Here is a 17,533-nt window from a genome sequence, read left to right as displayed (position 1 = left end):
GCCATTGTTATTCAATTAATCTGTGTATCCACGCCTGGCTAACAGCTTTCTGACCCTCCTAACACTGCCTCGATAGCATCAGCAAATAATATTGCACCCTTTCTATTTAAGTGTATTCCATTCTTGTCAGAGTAATCACTCCTGTTATCAAGCACAGACCAGGGTAATCAGAAATCTACTCGATGAGCCTTGCAGAATCCCTCCAGGGCCGAATTGATTGGCAAGGCTCTCATCATATACTCCCTCCTATGGTGTCTGCACAGCATTGCAAACACTTTTAAATTTAACCGTAATTCGCGACATTTCTTCAACACTGCCCTTGACTTGTTAAATAAGTCCGTAGATGTCTACTGTTAATGTCATTATTGCCAACATGTACAACAATATCATTTATGCCCTTAAAAGATGATATCTGCTCTACAATGTTATCAGTTTTTCTCAGTGGCAGTTTTGTTCCTAGCAGCGTGATCTTGTTCCGCCTATCTTTTTGGGACAATGTTCCATGTTCCCTGACAATACAGTCAATTAACTAACTCTAGTGCATACTGGATGATCCTGAGCAGCACGCTCGTTTCTAGTCCTACAATGTGTCTGACCAGCGTGTTTTTGACACCAAAGCATGTGTTGTCTTCTACGATGATAGGTGAGGAGCGATGTCTCTTGGGTTGTGTGCTACGGAATCCCATATATCTGAATGTGCAGCGCATCATCATTTAACATATTGTCCTTGCATTCCCCATATTGATTTGCGATGCTAACTGTTGCACAGTGACATGCTGTTGAAACTGTACAACCACTGCACCCCTTGCTTACGGATCTGTGGGTGGGATGCGATTTGATTTGTTAGACACCATTCGTTTTACACCCCAACCACACTAGGCCGTGAGTAATTGACAAGACTAGCTGTTTCTGATCCGAAAGCAGGGAATGCACGAGCGCCCACAATCCAGCCCTTTTGAAACTCCATGATACCTTTACTAGTTCCTACAACTACTACTTTATCACTTTATATATACAGTATATATAACATGTTACCGATGCGAACGATTATCGTTCGCATCGGAACTGTATTCCACTGCGCTCCGGTCTGTTCCGAGCCCTTGGGTTATTAACTTTTGATACTGTTGCACATGGAAGACTGCTGCACAAATTGGAACAGTGTGGCATTGGAGGCAAATTGCTGCTATGGATAAAGGGATGGTTGGGTGGGAGAAGACAGAGAGTGGTAATCAATGGACACTGCTCATCATGGACTAATGTTATTAGTGGAGTCCCACAGGGTTCGGTGTTGGGTCCATTGTTGTTTTTTGTATTTATAAATGATATTGATGATGGTATATCAAGCTTAATGTTCAAGTTTGCAGACAATACGAAGGTTGGCAGGGTTGTTAAGGACACTACTGATGGTATGCTGCTGCAACAGGATCTGGAAAGGTTGAGCAGATGGGTTGAGAGGTGGCAAATGAAGTTTTAACATTGACAAATGTAAAGTACTACATATGGGAAACAGCAACCCCAGAGCAACATATCAACTCTGTGGTACTACACTGACAGTGAATGAAAAGGACCTGGGGTAATTGTGCAGGCAGATATGAAGTTTTCTGTGCAATGCAGATGGGCTGCAAGAATAGCTCATGGTGTCTTGTCAATGATATACAGGAATTTTTCTAGTAGAGATAAGGAGGTGATTATTCAGACAGGCCACACCTTGAATACTGTATACAGGTCTGGAGGCCTCATTTCAAGAAGAATGTAGAGCTGCTGGAACGAGTACAGAGAACAGCAACAAGATTAGTGAATGGAACAAAGGGTTACTCTTACGAAGAAAGGCTTAAGTTTTGCAAATTACAGTGTCTGGAGACTAGGCACTGGCGAGGTGATCTGATCGAGGTGTATAAAGCCTTGAATGGTTTGAGCATATCCAATGCCGATGGGATTCTTCCTCTTTCTCAGAATAATCGCCTGAGAGGGAATAAATTCAATTTGAGGAAAGATAGATGTAGAATAGATGTGTGGAAATTTGCCTTTAGCCAGCGGGTAGTTGGTCGGTGAACAGACTTCCATCCCTTGTTGTGGAAGTTGATAGCCTAAATAAATTTAAGGCTCAGCTGGACAGGTATTTCGAACGAACGGAGGGATGAAATGGGAGTGGTTTTTTTTTGGCTGATGCTGCATAAGCTTTCTTTCTTGCATCATATGCCTCTACCAATGCTAACCTGCCTATCACATTAAAACAACCACCATTAACAGCAATGTAAACCTGCTTTTTTGACTAAAAGCGGTGGACGACCTTAAAAATTCAGTGAAAGAACGATTTAACAAAAGAGTAAGGCTTCCTCTACCGGAGTAAAGATGAAATTATAGCTCTCCGATTTATTGTTGTTTTTCATTTTTTTTTTTTTTTTTTTAATATCTGAACTGTACTAAGATGGCGGCTGTGTTAAAGGCACGACGTTTTTGCTCCTGTGTGATCCGTTTTAACTCTGATCGAGAGTGTATTGTTTGAGACATATTTTAATTCTTTTTGAAATGGTTAGTATTGAGTTCAGTCTATGACATTGTTTCATCTTTTTTCAAATTTAATTCAAGTCCAATCCGTTGTTCGGTATTTCATGTGACCATTGCATGCTGCAGCAACTTATTTGCAAATGCAGTTTATTCGTGGGCAGTCGCATTGGGGTGAAAATCGCCCCCACGCGTCATATTTTCTGCGCAGTTTCTACACGGGTGTTTAACATGCTTGGGATTTAGAGCATTTTCAATTACGCTCCGCGCCCCCCCCCCTTCTTGTTATGCAGTATCAGATTCCTCATTTCGTTTAAATGGATTGTTTTTACCATGGGGTGAATTTCACCCCATGCGAATGCTCACGTAATTTTCAGAAATCATTTTATTCCTTGTTTTTGATTAAGTATTGCCGTTTAATTGTGTATCATCCTTTTAAATCGTAAATTCCGGTAGTGAAGAGGCTTAGAAGTATTCTTGAATGGTTGGGCGAAAATATATAATGTTTCTTATTTTAAAATTTAAAAGCGATGGGGAGTAACTGCAGCTACTACACTGACTACATTCCAAGGATCAAGTGATATAACCAAGGCATTGTTTATTCCTGTTGAATCAATAAATTAAAAAATAAAGATGGTACATTGCAAAGACCATTTTTTACCACAGTACGTTCATACATCATACAGTAGTGAGTTGTTGGTTGTAAAAGTCTTAGCTTGTGAAGCTTAAACAGCTCTGAGGGCTTGAACATGAATCACCGAATAGTATTGCATTAAAGCATGTACAACAATTGCATTAACTTTTTGAAGAGATTTAAACAGGAGTATATGCTTACACATTGAACTTTCAAAATGATTTGTACAGAATACATTAAATTAACCTGCAGAAAATGGTTTGCTGATTATTAGTACTGTATGAAACATTTAAGACAAGGACCATGTGAATAATTCACCTTTATTGAAGTTAATTGTCTGTTTGTCCTAGTAAAGAAAATCAGATCTGTTTCACACAGGATTCTTCATTGCCACCATATGAAACTTCTGTCTAGTAACACTAGACAGCACTTTTGAACTGCCTCAAAAGAGTAATTTCAGTCATTCAACATTATGAAATTATGCCATATTTAGACTAATATCATTTCGGGGAAAATGTAATAATAAGTTTTTGTATGACATGTAACAATAATAAGGGCATTTAATAACCTAATTTAGTTTTTAAAACCAGTATTCAGTATTAGATGTTGCCATTGTTCATCATTATAATGCAAATCAAACATTTAAAAACATGTTAGATTTATGTTAGTATTGCTATATACAGGATGGTGAAAGTCTGTGTGTTGAACATTCTTTTTTGAAATTACAGATTGTGTCACCACTACTTCAGTTTCAGGTGCAGAACTTTATTAAATAAAAAACAGAGCATAAATAGTATAAGTTCATTCTTGGATGTGAAATAATAATTTTGTGTGCAAATAAAGATTTTTAAAACTTAATTAAATTGGGACATTATGATCAACTTGTACATTCAAGGTTAAAGAGTTCTCTGTAAATAATGCAATATGACCTTTTTATTTGCATTTTGACCTTTGTATCATGAAAAGTGATACAGTAGGTTCATGCCACTTATTTTTAATTATTGTTTTATTTTTATGATAGTGTTATAGATGCAATTCTGAACATCAACCTCAGTTCAAAAAAAAAAAAAAAAAAGCTTAATAACAGAAATGCTAGTTCCTATAATTGTTTGTACAGGCCAGTCTGAAATTAGAAACACCTTTGAACTGTAATAATTCTAAATATGTAAAATATAATTTAAAATCATATGAGAAATGGAAAAATTTAAAGCTTTTCTTGAAGGAAAACTGGATTATCAAATACCGTCCAAAAAACCAAAAATGCATGAGAGATACTTTGGTATGATCAGTGTTATAGGTGATCATTCTCAATAAGAAAAGTAATGATATATGATTAAATTTATGATCCATTGCCTTTAGTTTTGAAAGATAATACTAATATGTTGCATGTCATAAAAAATTTTAAAATGAAAAGTTTTGAAAGATAACACTAATACATTTTTAGTATGTATAATATATTAGAAAAAGCAATTTTATTTTCAACCTTTATCTGTGCATCTAATGCAAATGTCATACAGCTGCTACTCAGGGATACCAGAATACTTCTAAAATTAAAAAAATACAAAAATACCTCCAAAATTTCCACACCTTCCATAAAAGCATTTATAAATAAATTTACATTTATACTCAGATTCATTTTAAAATAACCAGAGGAGTTCACAATTTCATTGTAATAACTGCAGCTGGTAATCCAGCAAAACAGCTAATATTGGGCTGTGTATTTTTATTATTACTTTTGATATGAAAACATCTTTGGTGGCATCTGCTAAATTTCAGACTGAAGTAAAACTAATTTGGCACCAAAATGCAATGGAAATAGTGCAGATTACGTTATTTCTGCTAACGACATAATTAAATGACGCTAACGAATCACTAATGTTGATTTGGTAAAGTAAGTAGCGGGCATGAGCATAAAATGTTACATCATTATTTCAGACTGAAGTAAAACCGATTGGTAACGAAAATAGGAGACGAAAATGACATCATTTCACATTTTCGCCAATGGGCTGAATAGTGATAGTTGGACCAAAATTTAGTAAGTGTCACCAAAGATGTTTTCAAATAAAACATCTTTTGTGCATACAGGGTACACATGCGCCTTTTTTTTTTTTTTTTTTTGTGGCATGATATGGATTTAATCTTACATTTTGTGTTCCCAATGCCCATGTTCTCAGAATTCTGCAATATTAGTTCTTATAACTTCTATGAATGTGAATGTATATGAATAATTTTAATGACTTCTTTTCTACTCTGTATTACTGTAAGATTTTGATTCAGCAGAGTGGTATTTATTTTTTAAGAAAATTGACTGTATACAGATATTTCTGATGTGCAAATGACAAAAAAACATGTTTTCAAAAACTTGTATTAAGATAAAATAGCAACCTAAATTTATCAGTTTTTGCTCCTTGCTTACCTTGTAAATGAATGCTTAGCTTAAATCAGTTGGTTCATGGGAAGAAACTCTTCTTCCCTGTAGAACCACAATTAAATTGCCCAAGACCCACTTTCACAGAAAACATGAAATAAGCTCAAAACGATCAGCACAATTTTTCCAGAGTATCAAGAACCAAACGTGACCACCAAATAAGGTATGAATAAATTATGAGAACCTTTCTTAAATTAAGATGTTTTGGAGTATTTAATTCTTGCTGCTTTTTCAGTCTGTAGGTCTGTACCCAAGACATTGCATCTTTGTCATGACGTACTTGAAGAACATGTATAATGCTGTCCTTTAAATATCTTAGTAGTATTTAAGTTAATCCTATGCCTGTATGTTTCAACAAATAAAACTTTTTAATAAAATTTTGGTTTTAAATGTGTTTAGCATCATGAACTTCTAGTACCACACCCCATTAACTGACTTAAATATATTCCTGCTTTACCAAAAAAAAAAAAAATTGCCCATCTCTTTCATGTTTCCTTAAACCTTAGTTGCACCTGGTCATTTTTATTTTTTAAATAGAGAGATTGGGATAAATAGATTGAGTGGTTTTATAGCACAAAAGAGTTAAAAACCATTGTTGAAAAGCAGCTCACATGACCAACAGATACCCAAATAAGTAACACAACATGTGTTAACTGAATCTTTCAGTTTTCTGAGGAACCTTCTGGTCTTGTTTAACTAGACTAATGTTGATTAATAAGTTGGCAAATTCAAGTTTCAGTGAAATTGCATATGGCATCGTTTCATCTATTTTGAGGCATGTGAGATACTTTCTGCATCATGAAAAAAGCAGTTATTTCAGAACGTGTATTTGGAGCATACACCTTTATGATCAGGATTGTGCTTTTAAAAGTTGCCACTTTTGGCAAATCAACAGTTACTGCTGTTCTTGTTTCAGCATATAGTAGAAGACAGTGGAACTGTAGTTTAAATAAATCAGATCCATTTGTTAAGTGTTGAACCATGGAAGTTTTCAAGAAATCCAAGGTTATCACTTATTTACATTAGAGATTAGAGATAACATTAAAAATTTTGAGCTCTGACCTTGTTTAGTGTGTTATCAAGTGATGTGTTATCATATACAGCAGTTTACAACATTCTGAGCAGAACATGGAAAGCTGTTTCATATTATTGTGAGTGGAAAACATATTTCTTGTTGTTTTTCAGCTTTTTTAAAATGTAAATAAGGAGTATTGGTTTCCTTTTTTTTTTTTTTTTTTTTTTTAAGATCATTGTTGAGAAATACTTTTGTCAGTATTTTTAAAGGCAAATGAATAAAAGGAAATATAAGCCAGATTGCTCTTATCAAGTTGATGCATCTGATCATATGGAATCATATTCTGAAATCATAGGAAAGTGAAATGGGATTGTTTTCACAACTTATTACTGAACTTTTCAGAATGAAAGCTATTTTTAAGAAAGTTTTTAGCTAACATATTCTACTTGATTATCTTGCTATAAAGATAAATGCTGTAGATATAAAAATGGCATTGTAATTTGTTTTTTTATAGAATTTTCAAGAATTTTATAAATAAGCATAATTTGACTCTAAAAGTGTTATTTTGTATGCATTTGTCCAAATAGCTTCTAGTAAAACAAAATGGAAACTGTTTTAGACCAATACAGTAGGTGGTTTTAAGCAACAAATAACATTGGTGTATATTTTTAGAAGAAAAATCCGATCTTTTAATGCAAATTGGTGAATTTGTACAATTGAGTTGCTAATTCCAAATGTGTAACTGATTTTGCTCTGTCATATTAATTTGACAGAGATGAAAACGCACATGTACGTATAGCAAAATGTATGTATTTTGAATGGTTTTCAGTAGCGAATTAAGAACAAATGGTAATTTATACACATGTACTCGGTCATCTCACTAAATCAATACTTTATGTAGTGGTTCAGCATAACTTTTTTGTGCATGAATAAATTTGTGCTTTTTTGAAACTCTGTGCTCATTATGATTCTCTTTTCAAACACCAACAGTAGGCTGTTATTATTATCTCATTCCTGCTATGTTTTTTTCCATAGTTTTGACATATAATTGAAAACTTTTGCTCTGCTCTTCGTTCACTACATCAAGGTTCTGTGGAATGTATTCAAAGGTGGCTATGCAGAAAACAGACATTTGCACTTTTGTTGCAAGTTTATTTTTTTGAAAGTAGTAAACATGTTTTTAACAGTCTTCTTGTAGTGCTTTATAAATGGCTAAAAAGTTTTTCACAGCACTCTTGTTGCGAAATTATCATATAGAAGCAGCTCTTTGATTTGAGTTTCACCGAAAGTGCCAGCATGGAGTTTCAGCCTCACTTATCACAAGAAAGGTATTTTTAGCCCACCCAACATGTAAATCGGATGTGAGCATACGATTGTGCAGTATGGTTTATGATGCACTGTGCCCTAAATCACTAAAACACACCACTGTAATCACAGGAAATCTTGAAATAATGCCACAAACAGCATCTCTTTTTATCTGACCTTAACCTTTTTTTCATTAGTCCCAGTTTTATATTTAGCAGTGAGAGAAGCCTTTTGATTGAAGAGACAGGTGACTCATTGGTGACTTTTTTCTTTTGGGTATGAAATTATTATTATTTGTTTATTTTTTTTTTTTTTGCCTATGTTTATCTAATCCAGTGATTAGCTTTAGCCATGCTGCCCCATTTCCAAGAGAATTTGTGTAACTCAATTGTTGTGTAAGAAATATGGGTTGCACTTTCAAATCAGTACATCATTATCCATTCATTATCTCGCAGTAACAAGATATTTTCTAACAAGAATTTCACTTTAGAAGTTTCCTTTAGCTGTAGAAATAGGTGACCAGAATTGAGGGTAATACAATCCTGTTGTTTAGCAGAATTTCTTTTGCAGTTAAGAATCTCCATTTTGATGGATTATTTGCAACACTCAGTGCATTGATGTTCTGTACTGACACGAAATTTCCTCCTTGGAGTAGAAGTGGATGTATTCTTTTTCTGTGTACCTATACTGAGAAGATGCCAAGTACCATTAGTTTCCTTTATTCAATCTAAAGCCTAAGAGGGTGTGCCGAATTCTGTGGTAGATCCAAATCTCATACCAGATCATTTATTTCTGCTTTTGTAAACAATTGTTTTATTTGATGTAGTATCATCTTCACCAGCATTTTCAAATTCACTATGTTTTCTATGGGGAACAGGCAGGGACTATTGGGAGCATCAGTGTTCTGTCTTTTATTTGGAATTGTACATCTTCACTGTTGGGGAACAGGATGAAAAGCTGATGGCAGATTTGGTTATACATTGTATAGCGCTAGTAAATTAAGAAGCTTGCTTTTTTTTTTTTTTTTTTTTTAATTTTGCTGTTTTTTTACTTAACATACTAAATTGTGTTCAGTAAATGGTTTTAATAGTCCGTCACATTATTTAGCTTGTTTTTAAATTTTGCTAAGGATTAGTAAGTTATGACTTAATATTCATAGAGGCTTTGTTATTGGTGATTTTGGCATGAATGTTTTTTTTTTTTTTTTTATGAAAACCTCAAACACGAGAGGTATATATACTTAGTACCGTACTTAGTACGAATGTTGCATCTCATAATTAATAACTTGTAGTGTTGTGCATTAAAGTAGTAATTGTACTGTTTTAATTTTATAAATAAGTAGATTGAAGGTTCTAATCACATTAGGTTTGCATATTCTTTTGATTTTAGCTAAGAAATTAGAAAGGCTGTTCTGTTATTCGGGAAAATAGTGTAGCTCATACTACTTAAAATCTGGTAATTCAGTAATTTTAATTTTAAATTAAATTTAGACTGTAATCATGTCTCAAACAAGAGCAGCAAAGCAAAAAAAAAGAAAAGCTGAATGTAGCGGGAATGCTTTGGCATGGGTGAGAACTGTCAGTGGCGGTTCTCCTATGAATCATGGCCATGTTCACTTTGTTAATTGTGGCCTTTTTGCAGATTACCTGTAGTGGTACATGATATGGCCAAGTGCTGGAATATCCGTGTGCTTTCATTGTAGAGAATGTGAGGACCTTAGGCATCAAGTCAGTATTCTCATGGATCTGTATGTGGGTGTGAGGAATGGGGTTGATGTCCTTAAATAAATTAAAAAGAGCGACTTTTCAAGAACTCAGCTGCCCAGCACAACACTGGTGACTGTACTCATGCAACACACGACACAATGAGATCCTCCACAGCATGCACTAGTCCCACAGGAGTTAAGCTGTTGTCAGTGAATCTGTTGTCAGGGAAATGTGAAATCTCTGGAGACACTGTTCAAGGCTTGTGGGGTAGATTTTTCTCAACGTGGTTTGTGTTTATTAACAGGAGAGATTGTTTTTACAGGGATGGGATACACTTAAATATAATGGGGTGCAAGAATATTACCTGATGTTCTCGCGGCAGTGTTTGGTGGATTAGAAAACTGCTAGCTTGGGGGGAATCATAGACTAATAGTTTAACAGCAGCGATAGGCAGAGGTGTAAGCAATTCTTTTACTGCTTCTATTAGAACATGCAACTGCCTTGAAAGCAAGGTATTGGGGATTTCAAAGCTTGCTCTGGTCTTCATGGAACTAGCAAATACATCAGCTGTGTTAGCTTTAATAAGAGTAAAAACAGGTACATGTGTACAGTAATGCTAGGCATATACTGAATAAATTTGTTAAGTCATCAAATGCAGAGAGTGTAGGGATGTTAGAGACATGGCATCACTGAGACATAAGGGATCCAGAATTTGAATATGGAGAGTACAGTGTGTATACAGATGTGCCATGTGTATTGTACACTGGTGTGCAAAATTTAAGGACCAACACTATTTCTAAAGGTTACAACCACAAAATTAAACGAAACAGCCTGTGGCAATTTGCATAACTGTGGCCGTTCAGTTGAAAGCTGGTGCACATGCAAAAATTTGAATTGTGTTGAGAGGGCTAACATAAACAGATAAAAGCAGCAGTTCAGCAGTTATGTGCAAATTACCGAATGGTGTGCACGATTGTTACAGATGTTCGATTGGTTTTATACAGTGCTACAGACAACGAAATGGCCAGTAGACAACATCTGGATGACTTTACCCGGGGTCGAATAATTGGGAAGCTCGAGGAAGGTCGAAGTGCGAGGAATGTGGTTGTAGAGTTCGGTATCGCCCATAGCATCGTCTGACGTATGTGGTCAGCCTTCAGAATGACAGGTACAGCTGTTTGAAGGACCAGTGGTGGTCTTCCATGAAAAACAACGCCCAAGGTTAACTCTATATATACTCCTACAGGCCAACAGGGACCGACACCAGACAGCGGGATCCATTGCAAACCAGCTGCACAGGACGCAGGATATCGTGGTTTACTGTGGCCAGGCAACTCCACAAAGGTGGACTGTTTGCCCGACGGCCAGTACGCTGTGTCCCTCTAACACCTGCCCATCAGAGACACCATTTACAGTGGTGCATCAAACACAAGGACTGGACATCAGCGCAATGGGGTAAGGTACTCTTTACTGATGAGAGTAGATTCAGTCTCAGCACCGATTCTGGACATCAGCTAATCTGGCGAGAGGTTGGCACATGGTATCACCTCGCAAACATCACTGAAACAGATCGATATGGCAGTCGAGGTGTTCTCGTTTGGGGAGACATCATCTTGGATGGACGTACAGAACTCCAGATACTGGAAGGTGGTACTGTTACAGGTGCACGCTACTGTACTGAGGTAATCCTTCCCCATGTGTGTTTGTTCCGAGGTGCCATTGGCCTTGAGGGTTTGTGTTTATGGATGATAATGGCACGCCACACTCCATCGCACAGCAGCTGTTGATATGCTTTTGGAAAGTGAGGACATTGTTCGTATGGATTGGCCTGCCCATTCCCCTCGATATAAATCCCATTGAACACATATGGGACACTCTGGGGAGACGCCTAGTGGCATGTCCATACCCACCAGAAAATGTTCACCAGCTGAAGAGGCACTGACAGAGGAATGGATGATGTTACCACATGAACTTATCAGCAACATTGTTCTAAGTATGGACAGGTGGTGCAAAGCCTGCATCGACATTAGGGGTGGCCATATCTACTGAGGACCACCTCTTTTCTTTGTTCCATCTTTGGCAATGATGCATCTGTATCATGGCAGCCAGTGCTATGTTGCCATTTTTGAATAAAGTCCCTCTGTACCATTTTGTTTCCGTTGTTGTGTTGGTGTTGTTTCCTTCATCATTTCTGTACCTCACGAGGTTCCTTTGGTATGCTTTTCCCATATCCAGGCCACTCCTATGAGAAGCTGCAGGTGAAACCTGACTGGTCCTTAAAGTTTGCACACCAGTGTATGTCAGCTGAGGTAGTGCTGGAAGTCCCCTTCGACTCCACACGATATGTCATGTGTTTGTATAGAACTGTATAGAACCAGTCAGTGTGTGTAATTAGGGTGGGTATTAAAACAATGTGTTGTATGATTGGCCTCTTAGTGGGGGTCAGCGATGAGAGAAAGCATGGTGAGAGCTCCTGAATGGTATTCTCATCCTTGCCATGAAGAGGCAGGCTGTTTGACATGCATAAAGCTCAGATGAGCAAGGTTTTTTCCCCCCTTAAGGGCTAGCCCTTAAGGGGGGGAAAGAACTGGGAAGAAAGAAGGTGGAGAAGCAGGGCAATAGTAACAGAGTTGGCAGGAGCAGGTGAAGGAAATAGTGGCAGATGAGAGAATGAGGCATCCTCCAGGTTATAGCAGTAGCAGGGATTCGGGGGGGGGGGGGTTAACTGTGGGAAGCTGCCCTGTCTACAGAGGAAGTTAAAAGAGTATGGTCAGTGGTTTAGCACTCTGTCAAGGTAGAGAAGTTCCATCTGCATTAAAGACATTTTCAGAGCTTGAGCAAGCTGTTACACTGATATGGGTCCTACCCTGGGTAGGTACCCAGTGTCAGCAGTAATCCTACCTCAAGAAAAGGGTTTGCGGGAGTAAACTTATCCCATGCTGAGCTGGTTTAATTGGTGTCTGCCAGTAATCTACCCTCAGGATTAGGATTTTCAGCACTGTACTTTGAAGAGTTAAATATGCTGAGCTGATTTACATGGCATCAAGTTATCTTACCTCCACAGCCAGAAGTTAGCATTCAGGCTGAAGGAAGTGATCCAGTATCAGCTTTGTGTCAGTAATGCCAGTAGGTCGACCTAGAAAGGATTTCAACATATAGAAAAAAAATAATCCCATACTGGAGGAAGATCCTTGCATTGGTGTAATTCTACCCTGGCAAGCTAGGGCTTGGAGTGGAAGAGCAATGGTGAATCCCACACCAGGGCATAACGAACCATGGGGTTAGCTGGATCCCACTGTATTTAATAATCTTACTGTTCTGGGGCACCAATGTCAGCAGTTGTACAGAAAGGACTTTTTTTTTAAAAAAATTGTGTTGTTGCCCAGAACAAATTATGGTAACTCTGCTGTGTAATATGTGATGACACTGTACTGATAAAGGCCAATATTATTCTTAAGTTATATTAATACCATTTTATTGTGCAGAAAGAACATGTTGGAAGGGGGGGGTTATGCCTCTGGTTAAGAAGCACATAAAATCTAAGAAAGTGTATCCAGTTGGCATGGATGGCCAGTGTAATGTTGAGTCAGTTTGGTGTGATATAGTACAAGGAAAACAAAAATGAGAATAGGAGTTTGTTATAGGCCTAATGAGTGCCAAGTATAATGAAGAGTTGTACAGACAAATGGAGAGGGCCAGTAAATCAGAATGTCTTTATAATGGAGAACTTTAATTTTCCAGATATTGATTGGAACTTGTTTGGAAATTTGCACATACAAGACTTGTGGGTTTATTGGATGACTGTTTTCTACACTAGTGTGTTAGAGAGCTAACAAGAGAAAGCAGTCCATTTTGATCTGATTATCAGCAGTGATTCTTCATGCATTAAGAATCTGCAGATAAAAGAACTATAGGTGGCATTGATTACAGTGTATTGATGTGGGGTTTACTTAAAGATGTAACTATGTCAAGGGTAAGGGCTTTTGCTTTGAAGTTTACTGCAGTGGTCTCAGACAGATTTTAAGTTCAGTGGAGTAAGAACAATTGATGGTGCTACCAACAACAAATTACGATTCAGGGAAGTAATCGTAGAAGCTGCTAGGCTTTTTATAATATTAAGAGATACTATTCAAGGCTTAGCTCGAAATGGATGTCAGATGAACTGATGATGAAACTAGTGGCAGAGAAAAAAACATGGGATGCATATAAATTATCAAGTGATTACAGACTCCTACAGTATATATAAACTAGTTTGCAATCAAGTCACAAATAAAGTTAGGCAAGCTAAGGAAGACTGGGAGGTCTCTGGCAAAAGAAAGCAAAGAAAAGCAGCAAAGCTTTACTTATAAACAGAAGGAAGGGGATGAATCATATTCGTCCTGTAGCCACGAATGTTTTAAGCTGTTGATGATCCTGCTCTGGGTGCTGACAAGCTGAATAGGTATTTTGCACTTATATTCATACATGAGGAATGTTTTAGGGGTGGGGATAGCAGAAATTTATCCAATTATAATAGCAAGCTAAATGATTTTTGTGATAACTGAGAGAACAGTAGGAGAGAAATTGTTAAAAGCAAAATATGAAAAAGGCACCTAAGGTTTATGGGATCTGTCCACCAATGGGATGTAGCCCTAATTCACAAACGGATCAAAGGGTGACACAAGTAATTACTACAAACCTGTTAGCTTAACTTCTGTTCCAGGGAAAATAATGGAGCTGCTGTTTAAAGAAGTAATGCAGGGTCATCTAGAGAAGGGTGCACTTATACTGCCGTCACAGCATGGATTTGTTTAAGGGTCAATCTTGTTTGACAATTTGATTGGATACTATCATACAGTAACAAAGGAACTGGATGCAAAAAAATATATTTGATATCATATAACACCAACTTGGATTTCAGGAAAGCCTTTGACATTGTTGCACGTAAAAGACTGCTTGCAAATTATAGTAGTTTGGCATAATGGTTGAGTGAGAGAAGACAGTTGTTATCAATGGGCACTGCTCTTAGGCAAATGTTAGTAGAGTCTTCTGGTTCAGTGGTGAGTCCGTTTGTTGTTTTCTGTATTAATGATATTTTTGAAGACATACGAGGCTTAATGTCTGAGTTGGCAGAGTGGTTAATATTAATATGCTGCTGCAACAAGATGTAGAAAAATTAGGTAGATGGCCTAACAACTAAATTTTAACAATGGCAAATGTATGCTACTGTACGTGGAACATGGGTAATGGTAATCTCAGATTAATGTACCAGCTGTGTGGTACCAAGGGTAGTAAAAAATGAAAGGACCTTGGATTAATTGTGCACTCAGATCTGAAGTTCTCTTAGCAGCAGTTTAGTTAGGCTGCCAGGACAGGTCATGGAGTGAATTTTGCCAAAACGGATAAAGGAGGTGATTTTCCCTTTGTATTAGGCAGTAGTTAGGCAACATCTTGAGAACTGCATAAAGATGTTGAAGCCTCATTTGAGCAAGATATGGATCTGTTTGAATGGCTGCAGAGAACAGTGAGATTAGTGTGTAGAATAAAACGTTGCTGTTATCAAGAAAGGCTTCATTTCTGCAATTTGGAGTCTCTGGAGATTACACAATTTGATTAATATGTTTAAGATGTTGAATGGATTGAGTAAGGTAAATGTTCAGGCCATCCTTTCTGTTGTTCAGAAAGCAGATAGAAATTGAGGAAGGATGATTGCAGGATTGATGTGTGGAAATTTTTTCCCTCCAACATGTAGTTGATTGTTGGAAGAAGGTTCTATCTGGTGTTTGTAGAAGTAGGTAGTTGGAATAAATTCAAGGAAGAACTAGAGATATTATTAGAGGGAATTCACAGGTGATATGAAAAGTGTTTTTACTTTTTATTTTTTGTTCTGATGCTGTATAAGCATGCTTTCATGCATCATTTGCCACTACTAATTCATAACCAGGGGTTTAAAAAATTGAAATTTCCCTGTGCTGATGAGAATTTTAAACTCAGCAAGATTATTTTCTGAACACAACTATGAACACAACTATGAAAAAAGCAATTTTTATATTAAAAACATATTTTAATTAATTTTGAAATTAAAACTCCTTTTTTATCTTCTACTACTTTTTTTCACATTTTTTGTCGTCTTCTTCTACTAAATTTATCTTCTACTTTCCTCTGATTTATCCCAAAGTCACTTTACTGCCAGTTATAAGTTGGAATGTTTCTGCTATGCCCTGCCCATTCCTAAATACTCCTTTATATGTGAATGCAGATGCAAAATATTTAAGTTTGTCAGCAATTGTAACAGAATTATCAGTTTTGCCATTTATATATATAGACCAATATGGTTCATTTCTTTCCTTCTGTTGTTAACATAAGTAAAGAACACTACTACTTTTTGCATTTATAGCCAGGATGATATGCCCTTAAATATAAGGATGCAATATTTGCTAATGCTATCAAGGTTGTGTTAGGTGGGTCGGGAAACTACTAGTTTGTGGGGATACGCAGATTAATAGATTAACAACAGCCACAAGCAGAGGTATAAGTGATTCTTGCTGCATCTATTGGAACATGCATCAGCTTGAAAAGCAAGCACCATGGATTTATTATTATTATTAGCCATATGGTGCAAGGAAGCCTGAGGCTTTTGCTACACTAGCCAAAAAAAATATATATATATATTGAGTTACGCTGAGAGAGAGAGAGAGTGTCAACAGTAGAAGGGAATCACCAAGAAAGAGAAGAATGATGTTATCCAGCTCAGGACCCAGGGTGTGCTAAGCCCATACTCACCAGATGTGAGCCCCTGAGGTTAATTTCAAAGCTTGCTGAGATTGTCAAGAAAGGTTAACTAAGAATAAGAACAGGTGCATGTATACTTTTTTGTTTTTTTACGAAAACCCCAAACACGAGAGGTATTAGAACCTATAGTACTTAGTACCATGCTTGGGTTGGAGGTGAGAAGATGAAAGAAGATATTTATTGACATTAGACTTGAACTTCTGAAGACTGTAATTTTCAGGAAATGGCAGTAGAATGAATAAACGAGGAAGATGAAAAGTTGGTTCTGTGAGAGAGGGGTTTTGGGGGCACCGCACCAGATGTGGGAACAATATTCCATGGTAGGGCGGGTTTGTGATTTGTACAGAGTAAACAGCTGTTAGGAAGAAAAGTAACGCCGAGAGCAAAAGAGAAAACCAAGGTTTTTAGATGCAGAGGAAGCAATATTTTTAATGTGCTTGTGGCAAGAGATATTAGAAGTCAGGGTAATCCCCAAAACAGATATATAGTCTTGCCAAGAAATTGGAATGTCACCAAAGATAAGCATAGGAGCAGAAGAATCCTTTTTGCGAGATATAAGACAAGACTGAATTTTAGAAGGATTGAAATCAACTAAGTTGTCTTTGCCTTGCTGGAGAATTACCTGGAGATCGGCATTTAAGGAATTGGTAGCAGATATTCGAGGAGTTGAAGCTGATTGAGCAGGGTAAGGTTTCTCAAACTGGAAAGTGGAATGCAAGGTGCTATCATCGGCAAGACTATGGATAAGATTTCCAGTCAGTGGAATCAGGTCATTAATATACAATAGGAAAAGAGTGGGGGAAAGAACTGAACATTGGGGGACACCAGCATTAGTGGAGAAGTTAGAAGACAGAGAGCCATCTACCATCACCGTCAATGAGTGATCAGAAATAAAATTGGATAACAATTAAAAAAAAAAAAAACAGTTGGCAAACCATAAGATGGAAGCTTGTTTGGAAGACCTTTATCCCAAACACGATTGAAATCCTTTGAGATGTCAAGTGCAACTGCTTGTGTTTCACTGAAGTTTTCCATTGAATTTGTCCCTAAATTGGTAACATAAGCTAGAATATCATCAGTGGATCGACACTGACGGAATTCATACTGGCAATTGTTGATCAGACGGAAGGTTTCTAGCTAGTTTAAGAGTTGGCGATTAATTGATTTTT

General features: G+C 37.0%; 1 protein-coding gene across 1 annotated transcript in view; it reads left to right on the top strand.

Moving 5' to 3' along the window:
• Positions 1 to 2,427: 2,427 nt before the first annotated feature.
• LOC150085487 (F-box only protein 9) overlaps positions 2,428 to 17,533 on the top strand; it is a 266,154-nt gene continuing 251,048 nt past the window's right edge. The window contains exon 1 of the mRNA XM_090373294.1: positions 2,428 to 2,532. Coding sequence (XP_090229420.1) covers positions 2,530 to 2,532 — 3 coding nt within the window. The 5' untranslated portion in view covers positions 2,428 to 2,529. The remainder of the gene's footprint in view (positions 2,533 to 17,533) is intronic.

The sequence above is a fragment of the Mastigoproctus giganteus genome, chromosome 5 (assembly GCF_048544385.1).
Source record: "Mastigoproctus giganteus isolate SK-2022 chromosome 5, ASM4854438v1, whole genome shotgun sequence".
Taxonomy (NCBI): domain Eukaryota; kingdom Metazoa; phylum Arthropoda; class Arachnida; order Uropygi; family Thelyphonidae; genus Mastigoproctus; species Mastigoproctus giganteus.
This window is presented reverse-complemented; position numbering and strand designations above follow the sequence as displayed.